The following is a 17,451-nucleotide window of genomic DNA, read 5'->3' as shown; positions in this document are numbered from 1 at the left end:
CTCACCTGCACCTGGCTGCCCAAGGGCTCCTCTCCTTGTCCTTGTCCTTGTCCTTGTCCTTGTCCTTGTCCTTGTCCAGTCTGGGAGCTGAGGTGAGTTTGCTCCCCTGGGTGTCTGCTGGAGCCAGGTACTCTGAGTGAGAACATGGTTTGGTTGGAGTGCTGGAATTCTGTAAAGGGTGTTTAGGAGGCACTTTGTAACACAGACTGTTTGCCCAGCTGTGCAAGATCAGGTGATTCAGCAATAATTTGAATGGTTCTGAAACAATAAAAGTTAATATGCTCTGGTGGATTAATCATGCATTTGCACATTTCCAATGATGCTTTATTACTGCATTTTTATCCCAGTGTAAGTCTTTGTAAATTTTTGGCTACTCAAAGTACTTCTTTTATGGACTACAGCACTCACCACTCCCTTTACTGCAGTGCTTGCACCTATGGGAAGAACATAGAACTTGTCAAGTTTCTTCTTGACCAGAATGTTGTGAGCATCAATCATCAGGGGAGAGATGGGCACACAGGTAACATCACCATGCTTACTGTGTGTGAGGGTGTACACCAAAATATTGCACCAATATAGCACCAAAATACTGGGAAGCCATTCACCATCAGGATTCCCAGGGTAATTCCAGCGCCTCTCAGACACAGCACAGCTTTCCTGAAATATTTTTGCAGGAGGCATAGAAGTGATATGACTTCAGTGAGGATGTATCAGGCTCAGTAGGATGTGTATGAGTAACAAAACCTGGTGTCAACTGTTCCTCCTGTGCTGAGGCTTCTAAGTAGTGTTAGAAATTATTCTGCAAAGAGATGGGCTTCTGCAATGTGGAGTCTGAAGGGCTGCACACCTTCCTGTCCCCACTGCACACAGCTGCCTTTGTTTACACTTGCTTTTTCTCACATACAGAACTGTTAAACGTGCTTTGCAGGTGGCAGAGTAAAGGATGGCACATTCTGCAGAGGCAATAGATTGGTTCTTGCAGCCTTAATGTTTCATTTTCGCCTCTTGCCTCAAGTTTTTTCTTTGACAACATATTTATTTATGGAGGAGATCAGTTTGCACTTTCAGTTGTCACTGCAGTCCTGTTGCCATGTCGTGACAGCTGTGCTCCCCTCACCTCTCTTTGTTCCAGGGCTGCACTCTGCCTGCTACCATGGCCACATCCGCCTCGTGCAGTTCCTGCTGGATAACGGAGCTGACATGAACCTCGTGGCCTGTGATCCCAGCAGGTCCAGTGGAGAAAAGGATGAGCAGACCTGTTTGATGTGGGCTTATGAGAAAGGTATTTCGGTGTTCTGCTACAAAACCCACAGAGGCTGTGCCGGAAGGAGACAACGCTGCACAAGAGGCTGGCAGTGCCTGCAGAGAGAGCTCCCCAGGGAATGGCACAAAGGGTGACAAACCCCAGCCCTCAGCCTCAGAGCTCTGTCAAACCCCAGTTCAATCCAGCAGGGTGACAAACCCCAGCCCTCAGCCTCAGAGCTCTGTCAAACACCAGTTCAACCCAGCACAGACTCAAGGAGTGTTTCTGTGCTGCTGGAACAGGAGACACGCAGCCTGTGCAGGCTGTTCCCCCTCTGCCATGCACACAGTTCTCATTTATTGCTGAACATGGTGAGGAAGGAGGAATCAGTCAGTAATCCTGAATTCCTGCAAACATGGGCCAAAGTGAGGCATCTTCCATGGTTCCTGTTGTGTACCTGGTTCCTGTCCTGCATGTACAGCCAGCTCCCATTAAGAATCACAGTAGGTTTAGATTAACATCATCGTGTCTTTGCATATTTTATAGGCATGTTTTACGTTTTTTAAAATCCCCTGAATTTCTATTAATTTTTTTAAATGTCCTTTGAGTTACCTGCAATTTGAGTCACCTTGTATTTCCTCTTTCTTTCCTAGGTCACGATGCAATTGTGACCCTCCTGAAGCATTACAAGAGACCTCAGGATGAATCCCCCTGCAATGAATACTCCCAGCCTGGAGGAGGTATGGGCTGAGCAACCATTTTATTCAAAGGGCCTGATCCAAGGCTGCTGAAATCTCTGCAAGTGCTCCACCCATGTCAGAGAGCTTTGGGTCAGTCCTGTGAGGCTCAAATAAAATCCTTGTCGTGGCACTCACCATTTTTTGGCCATACACAGATTCCTTTAATCCTTGTCATGGCACTCACCATTTCCTGGCCATGCATAGACTCCTTTAATCCTTGTCAAGGCATTCACCATTTTTTGGCCATACCCAGATTCCTTTAATCCTTGTCAAGGCACTCACCATTTTTTGGCCATACCCAAATTCCTTTAATCCTTGTCATGGCACTCACTATTTTTTGGCCATACCCAAATTCCTTTAATCCTTGTCATGGCACTCACCATTTTTTGACCATACACAGATTCCTTTAATCCTTGTCACGGCACTCACCATTTCCTGGCCATGCACAGACTCCTTTAATCCTTGTCATGGCACTCACCATTTCCTGGCCATGCACAGATTCCTTTAATCCTTGTCATGGCACTCACCATTTCCAGAGTCCCTCTGAGGAGTGGCTGCAGCCATGCAGCAGCCCCAGCCTGCTGAGCCTGGTGCAGTGAGGAACATGAACTGTGCCCCAGCCCAAGGCAGCTCCAGCAGATGTGCTGGTGTGTTCATCTGAATTCTCACCCTTTGTTATTAATTCTTTCTGGCATCACTGACTCATGAATTTGTCAGCACCATCACTTATGGTGTCACTAGCTCCATGATGTCACTCTGTTCTTTATTTCAGATGGTTCCTACGTGTCAGTGCCGTCCCCTCTAGGGAAGATTAAAAGCATGACAAAAGGTATTTGCAATGGCAAGGGAAAACGTGAACTTTTGTGGTCCTTTTACCCAATGTGTTTGTCAGCCTACAGAGGATTCATTATTCTGAGCTTTTTATGGTATACTGTTCCATTTCCCTGGGATAATTTTAGGAAACGATACACTTAGTTTTGTTGCTCAGTATAATGATTATTCCTGTATTTGCCTTGTTTTCATTCACTTTAAAAAATATATACTTCTTTTTTACTTCTTTGAGAAAAGACTGTGATGTAAAGTAGCACTAATGAAATACCCACTACTCCATGAAAGCAAATAAATATAATTTAGTCACACCGTGAAATGTCTGAATTATTCTTATAAGAAAAATTCTGTCCAAAAATAATTTGTGTTACTCTGAAACAAATACAGCTGACACATTCAGATAAATATTTTAAGGTATTTTAAGATATTTTCTCTTTTTTTGTGTGTGGTACTTTCAATTTTCCACTTTAAATGTTCACTCTGGATATAATCAAATCCTTACATCCTTTACACAGCAGCATCAAAATGCTCTGCTTAGAAGTATTCTGATAGACTTTATAGTAACAAACTAAAAAGATTCACAAGAAGGAAACATTTGACAACTAAATTTAGTTGCAAAGTTTAGATTCCAGCTGTCACCAAGAGCCAGTGGTGTCTGGAGCAGCATCCCCAGGAGCAGCAATGAGCCTGGCTGCACAGAGGGGTGAATTCTGCGTGTAGGGAACCCTGTGCTGGGGAATCTGCGTGTAGGGAACCCTGTGCTGGGGAATCTGCATGTAGGGAACCCTGTGCTGGGGAATCTGCATGTAGGGAACCCTGTGCTGGGGAATCTGCATGTAGGGAACCCTGTGCTACATCCCTGCTCCAGGCAGAGCTGGCCAGTGTGGGACTGGCTCGTCCTGCCGGGGGCTGAAGCCAGGAGAACCCAAGGGAACCTTGGAGGATGGTCTGTCACTGTGGCTGGCTGAGCAGTCCATCCAGGGAAAATCAGCTCTCCAGGGCGAGAGCTGAGGCTCAGGGCTGCTGTGCCTGCCCATGCTCACAGATTCCTTTGATTTCTCTGTGGGATTTCTCGTGCAGAAAAGGCCGATGTGCTCCTGCTCCGGGCTGGTTTGCCGTCCCACTTCCACCTCCAGCTCTCTGAGATCGAGTTCCACGAGATTATCGGCTCAGGTACCGGGACTGAAGGTGCACTCACTTGAAATGTCTGATGTTCATGACAAACACATTTGAGCTGATTTATTTTAAACCCTTTTAGGGTCTTTTGGAAAAGTCTACAAGGGGCGATGCAGGAACAAAATCGTTGCGATCAAGCGGTCAGTTTGTCTTTCCCTGCTTGTCAGTGACCTGGTTTGAGGTGTTTGCCAAGCCCACATTTTGGGACACCTTTGCCTTCCTGTGGTTCCCAGGTACCGAGCCAACACCTACTGCTCCAAGTCGGACGTGGACATGTTCTGCAGGGAGGTTTCCATCCTCTGCCGCCTGAACCACCCCTGTGTCATCCAGTTCGTGGGAGCCTGCCTGGACGACCCCAGCCAGTTTGCCATTGTCACCCAGTACATCTCCGGGGGATCGCTCTTCTCCCTGCTCCACGAGCAGAAGAGGTACTGCCCTCATCCACCTGCTCACACAGCTGGGAAGAGCAGGGAATCTCTGTAAAAATTCATCTCAGCATAGGACAACAGAGAGGGAGCACACTAGGAAATATTGAGCTTTGGCTCAGTTTATTGGGTGTACAGTGTAAATTGGTAAGTGATCACAAAGTTGTTATTGTCATTATTTTACAGTATATAGATTTACTTTACATAGATTATGTAACATTATTTTGTATGTAAAACAATTTTAAATGTTCCATGATTTACAGGTAAGAATAATTTCAACTGACTATTAACTTCAAGTAATCTTTTATTTTTTTACAAAATACAGAATTCTTGATCTGCAGTCCAAATTAATCATTGCTGTAGATGTGGCCAAGGGCATGGAGTACCTGCACAACCTCACACAGCCCATCATACATCGGGATTTGAACAGGTCAGTTCCTGTCTTTCACCTAAAAATTTGGGCAACATGAAAGCTCAGAGCCACAGGGACACCTGCAACCCCAGTGTCTCATTAGCACTCAACTGAAAATTATCTCAGAGGTTTTATACAAACCCCTACACATCACAATTGCTGAACCATGACTGTCCTTGAAGGCTGCAGTCACTGACAATGTTTTCCTGCATGTTTGTTTTTCTGAACCTCTGTTTTCAGTGCTCAGTTTCATCCTGAGCCCTGCTGTCACATTGCCTCATCACTTCATCTCTGTCCCTGTGCTTTGTCTCTTGCACTGTGAATATTTCCCCCTGGCTCTGAGTTTGGGTGTTGCTTGGTTTGCTTGGCTGTTGGTTACAGCAAAAGCAGCTCTGGCTGCTCCCCTCTGGGGCTGGATCTGCACAGGACCAGGCACTCACCCATCTCTGGTGGTGTCCTGGGAGCACTGAGCCCTGGGTGTCTGCAGGGATCTGTACTTTGTCCTCTAGCCATGGAAATGCCTGGTGCACGCTTCAGCAGCAGGGCATGAGGCACCTGAGCTGCACTGGCTGCAAGATTGGAGATGGAAACGTCCCTAAAGCCCAAAGGTGCTCCTCAGCTCTGCCAGCCTCCAGAGCAGCGGGCAGTGGCATCCTGCACTGTCCAGTGACACCTTCACACCCCTGCAGCCCTGCCCAGGCTGCCAGCCCTGCCCAGGCTGCCAGCCCACAGCCTGAGCTGTTCCACGGGACAGCCCTGCCCCTGAGCCACCAGCCCTGTGCCCGGCTCTGCAGCCCTGGGGCTGCGCCAGGGCAGACAAGAGCCAGAGCCAGGGCAGCCAAGAGCCAGAGCCAGGGCAGCCAAGAGCCAGAGCCAGGGCAAGCATGGCTCAAACCTGGGCAAGCAAGGCTCAGAGCAGGGCAAGCAAGGCTGAGACCAGGGCAGCCAAGAGCCAGACCCAGGGCAGACAAGGCTCAAACCAGGGCAAGCAAGGCTCAGACCAGGGCAAGCAAAGCTCAGACCAGGGCAAACAAGGCTCAGACCAGGGCAAACAAGGCTCAGACCAGGGCAAACAAGAGCCAGAGCCAGGGCAGCCAAGGCTCAGACCAGGGCAGCCAAGGCTCAGACCAGGGCAGCCAAGGCTCAGACCAGGGCAGCCAAGGCTCAGACCAGGGCAAACAAGGCTCAAACCAGGGCAGACAAGGCTCAGAGCAGGGCAGCCAAAGCTCAGACCAGGGCAAGCAAGGCTCAGACCAGGGCAGACAAGACTCAAACCTCCCAGGGCCACTCCATGCCTTGGTGGCTCTTAGAAGAACGGTTCTGCACTGAAGGATTTTAAATAATGATTCCCACAAAAGAAAACCCAAACCAGTACCTTCCTAGAGAGCCCACAGAACTCCCACAGGCCGTGTTTGGAGGGTCAGAAGATGATGTGCTCTGGGGTTGTTGGTGCCATTGATGTGTGCTGCTGAGAGCTCAACTTCTGAAAGTTCAGTGTGAGAGCAGGAGTCGTGTTTGCAGCATGAGTCCCAGCCACCCCACAGGCACAATTACCAGATGAAAATCTTTGCAACAGCTTAAGAGAAAGACTAAGAGTGAAATTCTGTGTTAAGTTTTGCCAGTGGCTTCAAAGGAACCTCATATTTTTTGCCTTAAATTTCCACATAACTCAACCACCTTTGTGAGTTCTGAAATCTAATGCACTGCACATAATGCATTAAATAAACCTGCAATATGGCTCGACAGAATAGAGAAGAAAATTAATCTTTCGTGTCTCTACCCTGGAAAAGGGGTTATCCTTCCCTTTGAAGAATAATTGGGAGGTTTATTTTGCTTTTCAGCCATCAGAAATGGTGACATGCATCACCTTATTACTGCTCACACCACGGTGAGGGATGGCAGCCACGATGATTACAGCACTTTAATAAAAGAGAGACCATTTTAGTATCCATTTAATTCAAGCCATAAGAGCTGAATGTGGCTGGAGGAAGCCTTTGAGTGACTGACCTGCTTTTGATGACTCTGGCTGTCTGTGAACACTTCTGAGAGCTGCTTGTGAGGGAGATGAGAGAGAGGATGGCAGCCTGGTGGCAACGGGGACGGAGTCTGCGACTCCTCTTTGTTGAAATATCCCTTGTGAAATCTTAAAATATCCATTGCTCTTCATTACACCACAGCATGTTAAAGGCAGAGGGATCCTTTAATGGCCCAAATCCCTGGGAAAGGGACACCTGAGCCTGTCTCTTGCCATGGGACAGAGAAGCCTCAGTGCCTGGCAGACCCCAGAACCGTGTCCTTTCACAAAGCCAGGGTGATTGCACACTCCTCCTTTTCTTCCTCCCTGGGTTTCCCCCGGAGAACAATGCCTGCTCTCACCTCTGCCATCCCTCTGTGCTCTTAACAGAAGAGAATTAATTTCTGATTCTGCTGAATTCAGTATTAGTCTTCTGCCAGCTCAGTTCAAAATTGATTTTCCTTGCTGTATTTCTCAAAACACAAGCTTAAGAGTACCTGTTTCACCTGAGGTTTTCAAATTTTCAAGTGCCACTGAGGCAATAGTAGCATTTTTAAGATGGACCTTCCAAGCCTTATTTCTGTGGGGTGTATTTTTTTACTCTGAAAAAGAAAAATCAGTGGCTGTAGTGTTCCCTGGAGGTACCAGGCTGACAAATCCCTCCCAGAGCCTCCTCCTGCTCCAGATGTGCCCATCAGAACACTCAGCACCAGGATGAGCAGTTCAGCTCTGTTTGGGGCCAGGGGTGGTTCAGGTTGGGCATCAGGGAGGATTTCCTCCCTGAAAGGGGGTCAGGCTTTGGCAGAGGCTGCCCAGGACAAGTTCCCATCCCTGGGGCTGTGCAAGGAACAGCTGGAGGTGGCACTCAAGGTGGGGATTGCTCACAGGCTGGAAACTTCCAGTCTCAAGGGTTCTGTGATTCTGTGGAAGGCTGATGCATGCCATGAGGAGAGAGGGAATTCAATTCATTTCTCTGCTCCTCCACAAAAACTGTCAGCCTAGGTCTTGATTATGTCCTGACTTGTCAAGTTGGATTTATTCAAGTCTATCTATCTGGAATAGACTGAAGTTCAAGCTAGGGCTCAGTGCAGTTTATTCACACTGAGACATGGTGATAATTCTTGTCCCTACTGACAGGGGCCAAATCTGAGCAAGGACCACAGCAAAGTGTGAGGTTTTGTGTGGTTTGTGTACCTACAGTCTCTGTTCAGCCTTGTGTTTGATTCATATTTTCATTCAGCATGTGGTCTGGGTCTCAAAACAATTCCACATGTCATACTAAAGTCATGTCAGTATTTTGATGGAAAGTACATATGAGAGCTAAAATCAGATCGAATATAAATCAAGAGAGCCATGGTTACATTTTTATGGTTAAATTTATCATCCCAAGGGTTGGGCTGGGGTGAAGGTGGAAATCTTGAAGACAGTGATTTGTGGGAGTCCTGCTTGGGAGAGCTTAAATTTTTTCTGTCCTAAAACTGTAATCTGGTAAAATTTGTGTTCCTCACTTGACTCTTCTTGTTTGTGTCTGCAGCTCTAATATGACAAAGTTGTGCTTTTTGTTGAGACCATCAATATTCTTCCATTTTCCGTCCTTGTGTAAACCCTTGCCAACTTTTTCATTTCTGTTCTTCATACACTTTTCACTCTTCTGAATTTTCTTGGCTCAGACAGCATTTGATAAATATCCTGAGAGCAGGAATTGTGTCCACATTGCTTTTGTTGTGATTTGCTCTGTGCTGTGAAGGTTCAGTGCCTGGGGCAGGGAAACCTTTATCTCCAGAGCTCCTGGGAGCTTGTGCCCTAGCTAAAGCAGCATCTGGGTCCTTCCCCAGGTTCCCATTTTGTTTGAAACCCTTTCTGTGTTTTTGTTGCCGATTTCTAAAAGTCTCTCTCTGGATTTGTAGCATGTGAATCAGTCCAGGGTTGGTTTGCCCTCTCAGGGGTAATGTGTACTCTCTAACAATAAATACCAGATGTGCCTATGGACATTTAGCTACCCAAGGAGGTGATTTGAACTCAGATTGTTTAGCTATGACCCCCAAACTATCACATTTTCACCATCTGTAAGACACTATCAAATAATTACCTATAATTTGTTTGGGTTTTTTTCCCCAGTCACAATATTCTCCTGTATGAGGATGGTCACGCAGTAGTTGCTGATTTTGGAGGTAAGGAGCTTTTATGGAACACTTCTAAATTAACCCAAATTCTCTAAAACTAAACATGTGCTTACTGGGAGGGTCCTGTGGAATTGTACTTAAGGAAGGATTTTTGTATAATAAGGTGTGTGTCTCTATTGGCCTGAGAGTAATTCTTTTTCTTGCTCTGTTTCAGAATCTCGATTTCTGCAATCCCTGGATGAAGACAACATGACAAAACAACCTGGGGTTTGTTCCTTGTTTTGTTCCACATGATTAGTATCAAACATACAGGCACACACTGTTTAGGAGAAGAAGACACTGGAAATATGTTTGGTGGAAAAGATGGACTGGTGTAGTATTTAATCTCTCTCAGTCTGTCTTGGTTTTATTTTTTTTCCCTCTGTCCTTAATAGCAGAGATGAGGGAATATATAACATCTGCAGCAGAAAACAATGCTCTATAAGGCTGCCTTTGGAACTCTATTGCTCCAGTTCCTTACTAAAGAGTTATTTTTAATCCACTCCTCCCCACTCCCATGCTGTTGGCAGGAGGTTCCTTATTCTAACAGGGAATTAGTTCCTCAGCACTGGTTCCCTTATTTCACACCTCACAACAGCCTGTTGCTCACAGTCAGATTTACAGGACAGAGGTTTTCTTCCTGGGTTGGACTCCAGGTGTGTCCTGTGTGTCACTGCCAGGAATGTTCACATCATCCCACCATTAATGAGGGATGGGATGGGATAATGGGATAATGGGATGATGGGATGGGATGGGATGGGATGGGATGGGATGGGATGGGATGGGATGGGATGGGATGGGATGGGATGGGATGGGATGGGATGGGATGGGATAATGGGATGGGATAATGGGATGGGATGGGATGGGATACAGGGATGGGATGGGATGGGATGGGATGGGATGGGATGGGATGGGATACAGGGATGGGATGGGATGGGATCAAGGGGATGGGATGGGATACAGGGATGGGATGGGATACAGGGATGGGATACAGGGATGGGATAATGGGATGGGATAATGGGATGGGATGGGATAATGGGATAATGGGATAATGGGATGGGATGGGATACAGGGATGGGATACATGGATGGGATGGGATGGGATACAGGGATGGGGTACAGGGATGGGATGGGAGGTGCTGCCCCAGGCCCAGCTCTTCAACACTCTGTACTGGCACTCACTGTGTGAGGGGAGAGTAAGGAGCACAAGGACTCTGAAAATCCACCAGAACCCATCACCCCAGGGAGAATGGTTGCTTGTGAAGCAGCCTCAGGACTGGGGGTCTGCAGGACCCCAGAGAGCAGCCCCCAGTGCAGTGCAGCTGTTGGCAGTGGCTAATTCCTGCTCTATGGATATAAACAGATACCTCTCAGACCACACGATGTGGTCTCCAGATCCTTGGGCTCTGTTTTTGTTCTCAGCCTACTGAGATGTTTAAACCAGCTCAGCCTGGCTCTCTGGAGCTGAGACAGCACCAAGCTAGTGCAGTTTCATGTCACACACAGTGACTGGATCTTGTGAGCCAGGTGAAAGCTTTCCCTGGCAGATTCCCAATTATTTTATGGAGTGATGGAGGCAGGCAGTAAGGAAACAAAGGAAAGCAAACACAGAAATGCAGGAATAGGTGCTTGTGTGAGGAAGCAAACCCTGCTAAGTGTGAGGGCTGTCCCTGGGCACAGAACCTGCGCTGGATGGCCCCGGAGGTGTTCACCCAGTGCACCAGGTACACCATCAAAGCCGACGTCTTCAGCTACGCTCTGTGCCTCTGGGAGCTGCTCACAGGGGAGATCCCCTTTGCTCACCTCAAACCAGGTAACACGCCCAGGGAATCAGGATTTTAAATCTCTCTGAACTCCAGCAGTAGCTGCCCTGTGTAATTCTAACCAATGTCTTACTGAAGTGTGTCGTTAAGTGTAAGATAGTGCATTTGGTGAAAGGCACAGAACTGTCCTGTCTGGGTCTGGGAATAAGAGACTCTGACTGCAGGGTGTCTGTCTGTCTGTCTGTCTGTCTGTCTGTCACACCATGGTTGGGATTGCAAAGCCATTCCTTGGTACATCTCCCTGGTGTGCCTCAGGACAGCATCCCCCAGGGGGTGACTGGGGCTGATGGGTGTCCCAGGGGTGGGCAGGGGTGTCCTGGGTTCATCATGGGTGCTGATGGGTGTCCCAGGGGTGGGCAGGGGTGTCCCAGGGGTGGGATGGGTGCTGATGGGTGTCCCAGGGGTGGGCAGGGGTGTCCCAGGGGTGGGCAGGGGTGTCCCTGGGGTGGGCAGAGGTGTCCCTGGGGTGGTGATGGGTGCTGATGGGTGTCCTAGTGATGGGATGGGTGTCCCTGGGCTGGTGATGGGTGCTGATGGGTGTCCTAGTGATGGGATGGGTGTCTCTGGGCTGGTGATGGGTGCTGATGGGTGTCCCAGGGGTGGGCAGGGGTGTCCCTGGGGTGGGCAGGGGTGTCCCTGGGCTGGTGATGGGTGCTGATGGGTGTCCCAGTGATGGCCAGGGGTGTCCCTGGGGTGGTGATGGGTGCTGATGGGCGTCCCAGGGGTGGCCAGGGGTGTCTCTGCAGTGGGCAGGGGTGTCCCTGGGCTGGTGATGGGTGCTGATGGGTGTCCCAGGGGTGGTGATGGGTGCTGATGAGTGTCCCTGGGATGAGCAGGGGTGTCCCTGGGCTGGTGATGGGTGCTGATGGGTGTCCCAGTGATGGCCAGGGGTGTCCCTGGGGTGGTGATGGGTGCTGATGGGTGTCTCTGCAGTGGGCAGGGGTGTCGTGGGTTCATCATGGGTGCTGATGGGTGTCCCAGGGGTGAGCAGGGGTGTCCCTGGGTTGGTGATGGGTGCTGATGGGTGTCCCAGTGATGGGTAGGGGTGTCCCAGTGATGGGATGGGTGTCCCTGGGCTGGTGATGGGTGCTGATGGGTGTCCCAGGGGTGGGCAGGAGTGTCCCTCGGTTCATGATGGGTGCTGATGGGTGTCCCTGGGCTGGTGATGGGTGCTGATGGGTGTCTCTGCAGTGGGCAGGGGTGTCCCTGGGCTGGTGTGACTGACTGCTGGCGTGTCTCTGGCTGTCCCATGCAGCAGCAGCAGCAGCAGACATGGCCTATCACCATATCCGTCCCCCCATCGGTTACTCCATCCCCAAGCCCATCTCTGCCTTGCTGATGAGGGGCTGGAATGCCTGTCCTGAGGTGAGTGCAGCCAGCAGAGGGAAAATGGGAACACTGCCCTGCCTGACACCCCAAAAATCACATTTCCGTGGGAAGAGTCGCTGCAGAAAGCCCCCAGGCAGTTAACGGGGTATGTCAGGAAATATGGAGAGTTGGTGAATTGAGAAGGAAAATAAATTAACATTTCACCTTTCAACAAAACTTAATCAATATGTAATGCTGATTATGACTTGAGCTGTTACAGAATGAGTAGAAAATTCCTTGCTGCTCTCAGATTTTTGTAAGGAATGGCAAATGACAGCGTGTAGTACACATTCATTTTAAATTTATTAATGAGGTGTCAAATTCAAGTGCTGACTTAAGCAAGCACTGAGATGGGTGCAGTCCCTGTGTCTTGTCAGCATTCCCACAGCCACTCAGCCCTGTAAGGAGAAACCTTTCGGTTTCACTTCATCTTGCCAGTGTTTTAGAGCTTCAGGACAGAACTGTAAAACAATTGATGGCTCACTCAGCTCCTGGATGGCCAGAACTTTGCAGAAGATGGGAGCAAAAATTTGTCAAAATTATTTTTATTAAAGGTTTTTTTGCTACTCTTCTTTATTAGGCTCTATTTTGCTTTACTAGAATTTTTTTGCTACCATTTTTTATGGAGAAAATGGTGAGTGTTGGGGCTCAATGAGTGTTCACAGGTCAAAATTCTCCATAAGGTCTGCTCAGTTTAAAGAAAAAAAAAAGACTGTAGGGATTTTGCTGGATGGCCATGAAATGCCCCCAAATTAGAAAATGTATCATTTTATTTGTCTTTTATTTCAATCAAGGATCATCCCAGCTGAAAACTGGTTCCCATGTGCCATGTCCCTGTTTCTATTTATCAGGTACTTGAACATCTGTTTTCCAGAAACTTTTGACAGCCGTTGTTTCCAAAGGCAGACTGGTGATTAGAAGATTAGCAGCATCTCCTGAGAAGCCCTTTTCATTGGCTGATGAGCTTTAATTAGATCCAGACAACTTGCCATAAGGCTCAGGGCTCTAAGAAGTAAACATTTATTTTTATTAAGTGAAACTCTCACAGCCAAGGGTGGCACAGGCAGGTTGGCCAGGAACTTGTGCACTGCTCATCCCTGCTGAGGCTGTGTCTGAGCTCCTGATGGGCAAAGAGAAATCAACCTAGAGAGCAGAGCCAATCATGTATCGATAGCATTTTTGTGAGCTAGTCAGCATTAGCTCAGATCTAATTGTTACAGAAGAAGAGATGAATTTCAAACACACACCTCTTCACGTTGTAGCTCAGCACATTCAGGTTTCACCAGATCCCCAGGCAGACTGACAGCTGTGCCAGGAAATTCAGAGCACATTGAGGGAACTGTGACTCTTCCCTTCCCTGTGTGTCAATCTCATCACACCAGATCTGCCCCCTTCCATTTTCAACCCAGCTCTGGTTTTCCTGTTGTGTTCACAGGGGAGACCAGAGTTTTCAGAAGTTGTCACAAAGTTAGAGGAGTGTCTGTGCAATATTGAGGTAAGGCAGGGGAGCTCTGTGTGTGCCAGCAGTTGGGGACAGGGACAGTGGCCACAGCTGAGAACAGCTCTGGAGCTGCTGGAAAGTCTGGGGAAAAGTGGGATACAACCAACGGGAGGTGAGAAAGGACTTGCAAATACGCCATAACGGTTTGTGTTTTTTAATCCAGTTAATGTCTCCAGCCTCCAGCAACAGCAGCGGGTCCCTGTCGCCCTCGTCCTCCTCGGACTGCCTGGCGGGCCGCGGCGGGCCTGGCCGCAGCCACGTGGCCGCCCTGCGCAGCCGCTTCGAGCTGGAGTACGCGCTCAACGCGCGGGCCTGCGCGGCCTGGCAGCTGGGGTGGGTCCGGGCAGGCCTCGGGGCTGCCAGGGGGGCACGGGGGCTGCCAGGGGGGCTCTGGGGGCTGCCATGGGGCCACAGGGCTGCCAGGGGGACATGGGGGCTGCCAGGGGGACGTGGGGCTGACATGGGGACATGGGGCTGCCACAGGGGCTGCCATGGGGGCATGGGGGCTGCCGTGGGGCCATGGGGACTGTGCTGGGGCCATGGGAGCTGCCATGGGGACACGGGGCTGCCATGGGGACATGGGGACTGCCATGGGGCCGTGGGGGCTGCCCTGGGGACACGGGGGCTGCCCTGGGAACATGGGGGCTGCCCTGGGGAAACCAGATCTCCAGTGGCAGGGTCTAATACCTCAGGTATTCACTTACAGTAATTTCACGACTATAAGGCTCACCCTTTTGACTAAAATTTTCCCTCGAACCCGGAAGTGCGCCTTATAGTCCAGTGCGCCTTATCTGATGGACAAAGTCGCGAAATTTGCCAAACGGGAAGTGTGAGCTGTGAGCCACGGGGGGAGCCAGCAGTGCCACAGCAGCCGGCTGGGAGCAGGCCAGGGGGCCCGGGGCACTGCCCCAGCCGGGTCCAGGCAGTCCCAGGGACCCATGGCTGCCGGGTCCAGGGTGGCTCGGTGGCTCGCGGCACGGCCCCTGTCAGGTGAAGGCAGTCCCGGGGGCCAATGGCTGCCAGGTTGAGGCGGGGCCTCGGCCAGAAACCGCGCGGGGGGAGCTGGGGGTGGAGCCTCACTGCAAAAAAAAGTGCGCCTTATAGTCCGGTGCGCCTTATCTGATCTACAAAGTTGCAAATTTTGCCGACTCCCGGGGGGTGCGCCTTATGGTCGTGAAATTACAGTAATGGTACAATAATATAGAACCCATGTGTGCCCCTGCCTGGATTGATGCCTGGAATTGTTTCCAGGATGGCAATCCAGAGGCAGCTGTGAAGCCCCACACAGGGTATTTGAGGGCAGGCACTCTGAGGAGAGTAACAGTGCCAGCCGCCCTGGGGTCACGGTCTCACTTCATGGCTTATTCTTGCTTTTTGTTTACTGAACTGCTGTGGCCCCTCACTGGTGTCTCGTGGGTGTCTCATGGGCTGGAGATGTGCCACCATCAGTCTTACCCAAACTGACAGGTCCTGTTTGAATTGCAGCACTGGGCAGCCCCCTTCCCAGGGCCTGTCTCTGGATGACATGAGAAGGAGCTTCCAGTACCCCCCCGTGGACAAAAACGGTGAGCAGACAGCGTGCTGCCCGGCCAGGTTATGGTGCTGGCACTGCAGGTGGGGCCCAGGCTCTCGGTGCCAGCTGCAGTGACCCCCTCTGCCCCACAGGGTACGTGTCAGACCCCCTGAGCACCATGAGGTTCCACCCCTGCAGCAGCAGCCTGGAGGATAGCAGCTGAGGAGGGAGCATCCCCCTGCCCAGCCCCAAGTGCCACCCTGAGCAGCCTCAGTGGTGGTGGCAATGTCCCTGTCCTGCATTCTGCTTTGCACGTCCCTCAGCTGACCCCGTGCCACCAGCAGCCCTGCAGCAGAGCTCTGACCACTGGGCATTAAAAAAGAGAACAGAGGCAGGGCAGCAGGAGCTGAGCTCTTCCTCTAGAAGCAATTACAGAGTTAATCATGCTGTTATTTTCTGGGGTTTTTTACAAATTAACAAAATTTGTCTGTAACGCTGGATGTGTGGCCAAGGCAGGGCTGCCTTCCTGGCTGGGCAGCAATCAGTGTTTCCCACTGATGGCAGGGGTCTGTGATGGTTCTGAGGATGTTGTTTTTCCAGCCATGATCCCTGAAGCAGGTGTGCAATGAGGCCTCGAGCAGTGTGACAGTGTGAACTGGGACTGCGTGGTGGGCTCTGACAATGCTTCTGCCATAGGTTCAGTAGTGCTGAAGTAATAAAAATGGGGAAGATGTCACTGAGCAAAGCTTAGAGGTCATTTTCCATTTGTTCTGTTTCACTCACTGAAAAGTTGACTGCGGAGAAGCTGTTACAGCTCTGCCACCCCTGCCCCTGGTGCCTGTCAGGGGTTACCACTGCCCCACTGGGCTCGTGTCTCAGGTGCAGTTCCATTTACACCAGCACTGCTGGGACAACAGAAATGTCAGAATAAATACACAGGAAAGCTGGGATGGGGCTGACAAGGAGATCTGCTGGAGCCTGTCTGCAATCTCCCGGCCCAAGAAGTTCACAAGATCTGAACAAGAGGAGCTATAACGCTCCAGCAAACCACACCAAACAACACCCAGACTGGTCTGCAGCTGAAGGGAATCTGTTATATTCTTTCTGGGAGTACAAGCAAGGTTGGCAGGGGCATGCAGTGAGGGAAGAGGGGCAGAGCAGGAGGGAGAAGCTGCATCAGGGGTGCTGATGAGAATTGCCTCCCTAATTGGGCAGATGATGATCTGCTCCCCATGGCCGAGCTACAGAAGCACAGGCAGGGAATGGGCTGATGACAGAGGCTGCACAGAGATTGGCCAGAAACACCAATGATGCAGAGAGGATCCATTTCAGATCTGAAAAATCAGCTCCAGCACTGACTCTTTTCCAACAGGAATTTTTTCCTTACAAATATCTTTGCATTCTGTCTTTTTTCCTTGCTTAAAGTAACCATGAAGTGACTCTGGATTTAGTGACTGGGCCTGAAAACCAGAAACTAAACTGGATTAGAGAAACAAAAGTGGAGCAAGGAAGCAAACTTGATGTGCATTAACACCTCTGTGTACTCACTGACACCTGAGCTGCAGGTGCCACCCCTGAGCATCTTCTTAGAACACATCAGAGGGGAACACATGGAAACAACAACAACAAAAAAATCAGAACGCAAAACTTTTTTAGTTTAAAAGCTCTTTACAAAGACAAGTGCTTGCATATAATTTTAATACTAATTAGAGTTACTGGTTCCTTGAAGGAAACAATGCCTTAGTTAATTGCTCTCTACAGAAGAAAATTAGGCTCAGGGGGAATGTGTTTCATAGGAATGATCAGCTAGTAAAACAAACAAACTCTGAAAAACGTAAATACTTAGAACATGTTCCAAAGCAGTTTGTGGGAGTGCAAGTAGCCTGTCCTGTTCCCAGAGAAGCCCCAGCACAGTGAAATATTTACCAAGAATGAGATGCTAAGAGGATTCTTACCCTGCTTTGGAGACCTGCCAGTGCCTGGCAGTTGTAGTGATTTCTTAAATTGTTTAACAGATCAGCAGTAGGCGATCTAGATTAAAACAATGTGGTGTCCAACCAGACATGGGTTTGGACAGGAGCCAGAAGTGAGCCTGGCACAGGACAGCACAGCACAGGAGAGCTGGCCCAGGACACCCAGGACAGGAGAGCTGGCACAGCACAGCACAGCACAGGAGAGCTGGCACAGGACACCCAGGACAGGAGAGCTGGCACAGCACAGCACAGGACAGCACAGGACAGGAGAGCT

General features: G+C 49.8%; 1 protein-coding gene across 2 annotated transcripts in view; it reads left to right on the top strand.

Annotated features, from left to right (window-relative positions):
* Positions 1–15,944, top strand: part of LOC117000114 (serine/threonine-protein kinase TNNI3K) — a 28,600-nt gene extending 12,656 nt beyond the window's left edge. The window contains exons 10-25 of one of the 2 annotated variants that reach the window (XM_033067503.1): positions 426–520; positions 1,133–1,282; positions 1,897–1,983; positions 2,756–2,812; positions 3,892–3,984; positions 4,070–4,127; positions 4,221–4,415; positions 4,738–4,842; positions 8,957–9,009; positions 9,176–9,228; positions 10,680–10,812; positions 12,078–12,187; positions 13,626–13,685; positions 13,855–14,024; positions 15,177–15,256; positions 15,357–15,944. In XM_033067503.1, the coding sequence (XP_032923394.1) occupies positions 426–520; positions 1,133–1,282; positions 1,897–1,983; positions 2,756–2,812; positions 3,892–3,984; positions 4,070–4,127; positions 4,221–4,415; positions 4,738–4,842; positions 8,957–9,009; positions 9,176–9,228; positions 10,680–10,812; positions 12,078–12,187; positions 13,626–13,685; positions 13,855–14,024; positions 15,177–15,256; positions 15,357–15,427 (1,570 nt within the window). In that variant the 3' untranslated portion in view covers positions 15,428–15,944. Of the gene's footprint in view, positions 1–425; positions 521–1,132; positions 1,283–1,896; positions 1,984–2,755; positions 2,813–3,891; positions 3,985–4,069; positions 4,128–4,220; positions 4,416–4,737; positions 4,843–8,956; positions 9,010–9,175; positions 9,229–10,679; positions 10,813–12,077; positions 12,188–13,625; positions 13,686–13,854; positions 14,025–15,176 lie in introns of both variants that reach the window. The other variant, XM_033067502.1, reaches the window with a different exon arrangement.
* The last annotated feature ends 1,507 nt before the right edge of the window (positions 15,945–17,451 follow it).

The sequence above is a fragment of the Catharus ustulatus genome, chromosome 9 (genome assembly GCF_009819885.2).
Source record: "Catharus ustulatus isolate bCatUst1 chromosome 9, bCatUst1.pri.v2, whole genome shotgun sequence".
NCBI classification, from domain to species: domain Eukaryota; kingdom Metazoa; phylum Chordata; class Aves; order Passeriformes; family Turdidae; genus Catharus; species Catharus ustulatus.
The sequence above is the reverse complement of the archived record's forward strand: the minus strand, read 5'-3'. Positions and strand labels throughout refer to the sequence as shown.